The sequence below is a fragment of the Diplotaxodon limnothrissa genome, linkage group LG8, assembly GCF_057381915.1.
Source record: "Diplotaxodon limnothrissa isolate DT_005_m linkage group LG8, D_limnothrissa_male_GT1.1, whole genome shotgun sequence".
NCBI classification, from domain to species: Eukaryota; Metazoa; Chordata; class Actinopteri; order Cichliformes; family Cichlidae; genus Diplotaxodon; species Diplotaxodon limnothrissa.
The window spans coordinates 23403298-23410013 of NC_140603.1; the positions used below are offsets into that span (position 1 = coordinate 23403298).

The 6716-nt window shown below is 42.0% G+C and overlaps 1 protein-coding gene across 1 annotated transcript; it reads right to left on the reverse strand.

The window, feature by feature from the left end:
* Positions 1–317: 317 nt before the first annotated feature.
* LOC146626931 (NACHT, LRR and PYD domains-containing protein 3-like) lies at positions 318–4890 on the reverse strand. Its single transcript, XM_085360917.1, has 9 exons — positions 4845–4890; positions 4604–4738; positions 4470–4529; positions 2608–4390; positions 1707–1868; positions 1452–1625; positions 1169–1336; positions 929–975; positions 318–838 (listed from the first exon to the last, which is right to left on the reverse strand). Exons 1-9 carry the CDS (start codon positions 4888–4890, stop codon positions 318–320), a joined length of 3096 nt encoding a protein of 1031 aa, XP_085217043.1.
* Between the last annotated feature and the right edge of the window lie 1826 nt (positions 4891–6716).

Sequence of the window (6716 nt, forward strand, 5' to 3'; positions counted from 1 at the left end):
TCAACCTTTTTTCGTTCCTTTAAGACCACACAGTGTGGTGTTATCTGAAAAGCTCACATCACTAGTATCATTGTCACTCATTTCATGGAAATATATACAATGCAATGTTTCAGCTTGAATCCAAAGTTCCTAACTGTCCAGAATTACCATTCCATACAGAGCCAATATGGCTAATAGCAACCAAAAAGAATCCTGGTGTAATTTGAAATTAGCTGCAGCTCTTTTATCACATTATGGGCATCAGGCTCAGAAGTCCAGCATTTAGATGAAACAGAATTCTCGGGTGTCTCCAGATCAGAAAAGCAGATTGGCGATACTTAGCACAAATAAACCTTTGAGTCCACCCAGCCAAGGTGAAACCCGGGGTAAACAGGCTCATCGAAGGTAGTGTGGAAGGTGTGGAGGAGTTTAAGGGAACCACAGGAGAGCATGTAAAAGGAGAGCATCCCTGCTGACCAGTCCAGGAATACTCCTACTTTGTTGGAGTTGGGTTTGGTGGTTATAGGAATGCCTGTGCCTTTGTGCAAGGCTTTGTATCCATCTTTGTTGCAGTTCAAGCCCCAGGAGGAGTTATTTCGACCTAACCAGCAGTCATCAGTCTCTCCCTTCCTGGATATTCGTTTGTAGGCTACTCCTATGAAGACTCTCCCAGTCCACTCCGCCTCCCAGTAGTAGCGTCCTGTGAGCCCTTTTCTACACAACACTTGAGGCCAGAAATCAAACCTTTCTGGATGGTCTGGATATGGCTGCTTGGTCCAGCGTGTTGCTTTCCTGTTTTCCTCGGATAGAGAAAGATCTTTATGTGCTGTGTTTGGGTCCAGGGTGAGTTTGATGATATCTGATGAATCAGATTTAAAATTTCAGTTCATATTTTACATCACACAGTTTTCTGAGTATAGGAGAAAGGAGGGAGGTTGTGGTTACTCACATTTCTTTGGACCTGGCTGAATCCGGAACTCACCACACTGGTCCATGCTAAAATCATAACAGAGGGACAAATACGTTCAGACACTTGCATCACAATTAATGTTAGTTGTGTACACTGGTGATACTGACATTATCTGGTGGAGAAACTATCTAATGGTTGATGGTTACATCACCCAGTTCTTCACTATTTCTGCACTGAAATAACCTGTTACTTTTCAGATGTTGTGGATACCATCACTACCTGAGTTTCACCAGGCTGCATTGTGGGTCCTCTTTCAGAGCTGTTAGAAGATTCAACCCTGAGTTCCCTGGGTGGTTGTAGCTCATGTCCAGCTCTCTCAGGTGGCATGAGTTTAAAGCAGATGCCAAGAAAATGCAGCCCTCTTCTCCCACACTGCACAGGGACAAACTTCAAGAAATACAGAAAGTTATTTCATCCAGCTGTCTCCATGACAGTGACAAGAACAACTTCAGTTTGAATCTGTCTTTGTACCAGTACATAGCCTCACACTCAGGACACTCACTTGAGGGTTTCCAGTTTACAGTCAGAGCTCCTCAGTCCATCAGAAAACCTTCTAACTCCTAAATCGTGAAACTCATTATCACTCAGGTCCAGTAGTTTTAGCAGGCAAGAGGCAGAGCTGACAAATGATGCCAGGTCATTGGAGCTGCGTTCTGTTAGGCTACAGCTCCTCAGTCTGCACAAAGGAAAATGCTGTAATCATGTGCTTACATTTTGGCTGAGAAATAAAAATAAAAGAAACATGTTGAATATTAACCTGAGCGCCTCCACTTTGCTGTTCCTCAACCCACTGGAGAGCTTCATTAGTCCTACATCTGTCAGATTGTTGTTACTCAAGTCCAGTTCTCTAAGTTGGGATGAACTGATGGCATTCGCCAGGTTCTCACAGCAGGTCAACGTAAGGTTGCATGCATTCAGACTGCAACAGGGAAAACAGCAAGAAAATGGTAAGTAATCCCAGGAAGCAAAATCCCCTTATATATGCAGATTAGAAATACGTCTGTTATCCAGCACTGTTTGAAATTTTATGCAAAAACATCTGTCAAAATGTTAGCTAACTGCCTAACATCATGTATATTTAATATATACTCACTAACTCTTTGTTAGGTACTTTTGTCATCTGATGAAGTGTTAATACAAACATCTAATCAGCAAATCAATGCATTTAGGCATGGTCGGGACATTCTGCTGAATTTGAAACCGAGCATCAGAACAGGGAATAAAAAATGTTTTAAGTGACTCTGAATGTGAAATGGTTGTTGTGCCAGACGGATCTAAGTATTTCAGAAACTGCTGATCTAGTTGGGATTTTCCCTCTCGAGCTTTACAGCGAAAACCTTGTGGTGTTTTCACATCAAACACAGCCAAAGCTTTAAATAATGTGTTGGGCATATGTAACAGAGATTCGAGCCAATAGGTCAGGCTGCAGCTTCCTCTAAAAGCTCGACTTTAAATGTGCTTTTTTCTATGCTTGTGACAGGCTGATATTAGCTATGCACAGATGCCCTGATTTTGCCCTGGTCATTCCAGGTAGGAAGAGATTAGGAGATGTTACTTAAAAGCACTGGGTTCCAATATCAATTGAGGAGTTACTCTTCTCAGTCTTTTGGAGTTTTGTTTTTTTCTCCTGTAGAAATTAATAACTGTAAACTACTTACTTTGCTACTTGGGCTGTTTTCACGACAGGTAGCAGCCTGAGAAGACCCTCCTCTGACCTGGTGTAGTTGCCCAGTTCAAACGTACTGTGCTCTTCTTCTGATGTCAGTAATACAAAAACTAGTGTGGCCCACTGGGCAGGTGAAAGATTGGCTCTGTTAAGGCTACCTGAGCTGAGGTAGCTCTGAATTTCCTTCACGAGGGAGTGGTCATTCAGCTCGTTCAGACAGTGGAAGAGATTGAGGCACCTGTCTGGTGATGGACTGGACCTGATCTTCTCCTTTATGTGTTTAACGATTTCAGTTCTTGTCTTTTGTTGTGTTCGGTTGTTGACCATTAGATGTTTCAGCAGCGTCTGATTGGACTCCAGGGACAGCCCCAAAAGGAAGCGTAGAAACATGTCAAAATCTCCTTTCTCACTCCGCAAAGCCTTTTCCACTGCTTCTTTGTAGAGGGTGAGCTCAGATGGTCTGGATAGAAAGCGTCGTGACGCGGACAACTTCACCAGGATGTTAACGTTGTCGTTGTGGAACGTGAGGAAGACGTACAACGCTGCAAAGAATTCCTGAACACTCAGATGCACGAAGCAAAACATCTTCTCCTTGCACACTGTCATCTCCTCATGGAAGATCTGTGTGTAGACTCCTGAGAACATGGATGCCTGCTCAGTATCGATACCATTCAGCTTTAGGTCGCTTTCATTGAAGATCAGGTGGCCTTTCTCGAGTTCTTGGAAAGCCAGCTTTCCTAAAGCCAGGAGATTAGCTCTCACACAGTCAGCATTTGACTCCCTTCTTCCTGTCAGCCTTTTCTTCATTGCCTCCTCACACAAGGATAAGAAGTGTATGTACATTTGAGTGAGAGTCTTTGGTGTGTCTTTGCTCTCTTTTGTAGCCATATTTTTCTCGAAAACAGTCGCTGCCATCCAGCAGAAAATTGGTATGTGGCACATGATGTGAAGGCTCCTGCAGGTTTTCACATGTGCTATCACCCGGTTTGATAAGTTCACATCACTAATTTTCCTCCTGAAGTATTCATCTTTTTGCAGGTTGTTGAAACCTCGAACTTCAGTCACTAGATCAACGCAGTTCGCTGGGATCTGACTGGAAGCTACGGGGCGTGATGTGATCCACACGAGAGCCATAGGGAGCAATCTGCCCCTAATGAGGTTGGTCATTAATACGGCAATTGTGGTAGTTTGAGTCACATCTGACAGTATTTCACATCTGTTGAAGTCCAAAGAGAGGCGACTCTCATCCAGGCCATCGAGGATGAAGAGCATGTTTTTTTTCACATTAGTGAAAATTTCTATGTCTTTAATTTCAGGGAAAAGCACAACAAGAAGCTCCACTAGACTGAAGTTTTTCTTCTTCATCAAGTTCAGCTCTCGGAACGAAAGTGGAAATACAAATTCTAGGTTTTCATTTGCTCTCTCCTCCGCCCAGTCCAGAGTGAATTTATTGGTCAAAACAGTTTTTCCAATGCCAGCAACTCCCCGTGTGACGACAGTCCTTATGTCACAGCCACGTTCAGGCAGAGGAGCGAACAGGTGATCGCAGTGGATTGATTTTTCCTGGCCCACATGGATCCTGGGTGTCGTCTCGATGTGTCTCACCTCATGCTCCTTGTTGACTTCGCCGCTTCCTCCCTCGGTGACGTAGAGCTCTGTGTAAATGTTATTGAGAGAGATTTTGTTTGTTTCTGTCGCCTGCCCCTCGAGAATGTGGCTGAACTTCCTCCTCAGAGTGGCTTTCAGGTTTTGTTGACTTTCTGCAACCTTGTCAACTGAAAGAGAAAACATTTATTTAAATGGTTTACTTTTTTAATGTAACATTTTTAAATTAAATAATTGAGAAGCACTCACTTTCAGGCGGCAGAGCACCACAGCTGTCTGTATGGTCATTGTTGAGGTCCTCTTTACACTCTGCAAAACGACACAAAGATCAGAAGAGACCAAACGGCGCATTCACTTAACTGCGTGTATCTACATGTATCTACCTTGCGTTGCTGAGAAGATATTGATGTTTATGTTGCCAACATTTGAACCAATTATGGAAGGAGCGACCACGTTGCCACCACTCTGTGCAGTGTAGTTTGGCTGGAAGTGATGAACCGCAGCCTGAATAAAGGGAACTGACTCGGAGAGAAAGCAAGAATAAGAGATCACTGAAGAAAAATGGTTGCTGGTGCTTTTCAGATTATCTTTTTGTTGCCTTACATTAAAAAAAATTAGACTTACCTTCAGAGAAATCATCTGTTTTATTACTAACGATTGATTGGTCCATTTTCTTTTTACAGTACTTTAATCCTCATGTAGTTTCTGTCAGGGAATACTCCTTGTCCTCAGTCTTTAACATCTCTGACTGTTCACTGAAGATATTTGCTTCCAAACAGTCAACTAGATGGTCAATAAATACATTAAACAAACCCTATTTTTTACTGTTACAAATCTGCTAAGACACCATTAAATCTAACAGACCAGAAGACGAATGCATGGCTGCTTACTAAAGTGAAACTGCCACTTAAATAACACACTGGCAGTTGGTATTAAAGGAGAAGGTTACTTCCTGAGAAAAACAGGAAGTATGGTTTCTTGCATGCACAGACAGTCTGCCTTCTTAAACAAACCACAAAAGTTTCGTTTACTAAAAAATGTAAATGTCAAACAGCTGCAAGATATTTTGCTTTGTTTTATTGATTGCTTGATTGATTTTGGACAAACTAACTTGGTATCCAACAAAAAAAAAAAAACAGCAGTTTTTTAGGGTAAATGTAACAACCAATACATCAGACACAGATTCACACACAGGCAGCTAAATGCAGTGACAGAAGACATGTAAATTATGCAAAATCAGTATACCCAAACACAATTTCCATGAAAGGCCCGGAAGCAAGGTGGCATGGTGGTTAGCACTGTTGCCGCACAGCAAGAAGGTCCTGAGTTCAATTCCACCATCAGGCCGGGGTCTTTCTGTGTGGAGTTTGCATGTTCTCCCCGTGTTTGCGTGGGTTCCCTCCGGGTACTCCGGCTTCCTCCCACCGTCCAAAGACATGCAGCTTGTGGGGATATGTTAATTGGATAATCCAAATTGCCACTAGGTGTGAATGTGTGAGTGCGAATGGTTGTCTGTCCCTGTGTGTTGGCCCTGCGACAGACTGGCGACCTGTCCAGGGTGTACCCCGCCTCTCGCCCTATGACGGCTGGGATAGGCTCCAGCGCCCCCCGCGACCCTGAAAAGGATAAGCGGAAGCGAATGGATGGATGGCCCGGAAAGTCCCAAATCAGAGAGAAAATAAATCAAATGAATATGACAGAATATTTCAACAACACAATGGAACTTTTTGAGCTGTTAAACAAAAAAGTGTAGGGTAGGGTATTCATTCTGAAACGAAACAAATAAAAAATGTACTTTATAAATACAACGAAGTCAAACAAAATCATCTTCTATATCCTAATATATTGGAAAAGTTTTACTTACATTTTTTTGTCAGTTTGATCAAATTCTACCACGACCAGGATGAGGAGCCTTTGGTTTATCTTTATTGAAACTGGGAATGCTATGAGTCAAGCTTGTTTTATTCTACAAATACAGGCCATTTATTGTTTTATAATTGTCTTATAATTGATTAAAAAAAAATCACTAGCCAGTAATAAAAATTAACCACCTAAGACCCGAACGCTTTCATGGCATGCATTTTTTATTTCTCTTTGATATTTGGGTTGATTGGGACCCAATGAATGTAAAAACAAAAAATTACCTGATTTTGTTTTTTTATACCTGATTTTTGTTTCTGAGAAAAATTAGATCCACATATGATGACATTCGTTTTCAATTTTGATAGAAGAGTGGCAGTTTAATGTCCTCGTAAGTGGAAATCAGGCCCTTGTAGCGAATTTGGTATTTTGGTCTAGACAACCCAAAATGTGATGTCCGCATATGTGGATGCCAGGTCCTAGGAGATTAAAGTGAAACCAACCATTTCTAAGCACTAAAACGGTGAAGACAGCAAACCCACTCTGGAAACTAAAAAACCAAAGTTGACTAAAAACAGAAATATAAAAACAAAACACCAAAATGTAACACCTCAGCCATAAACAGGGATAGTCTCT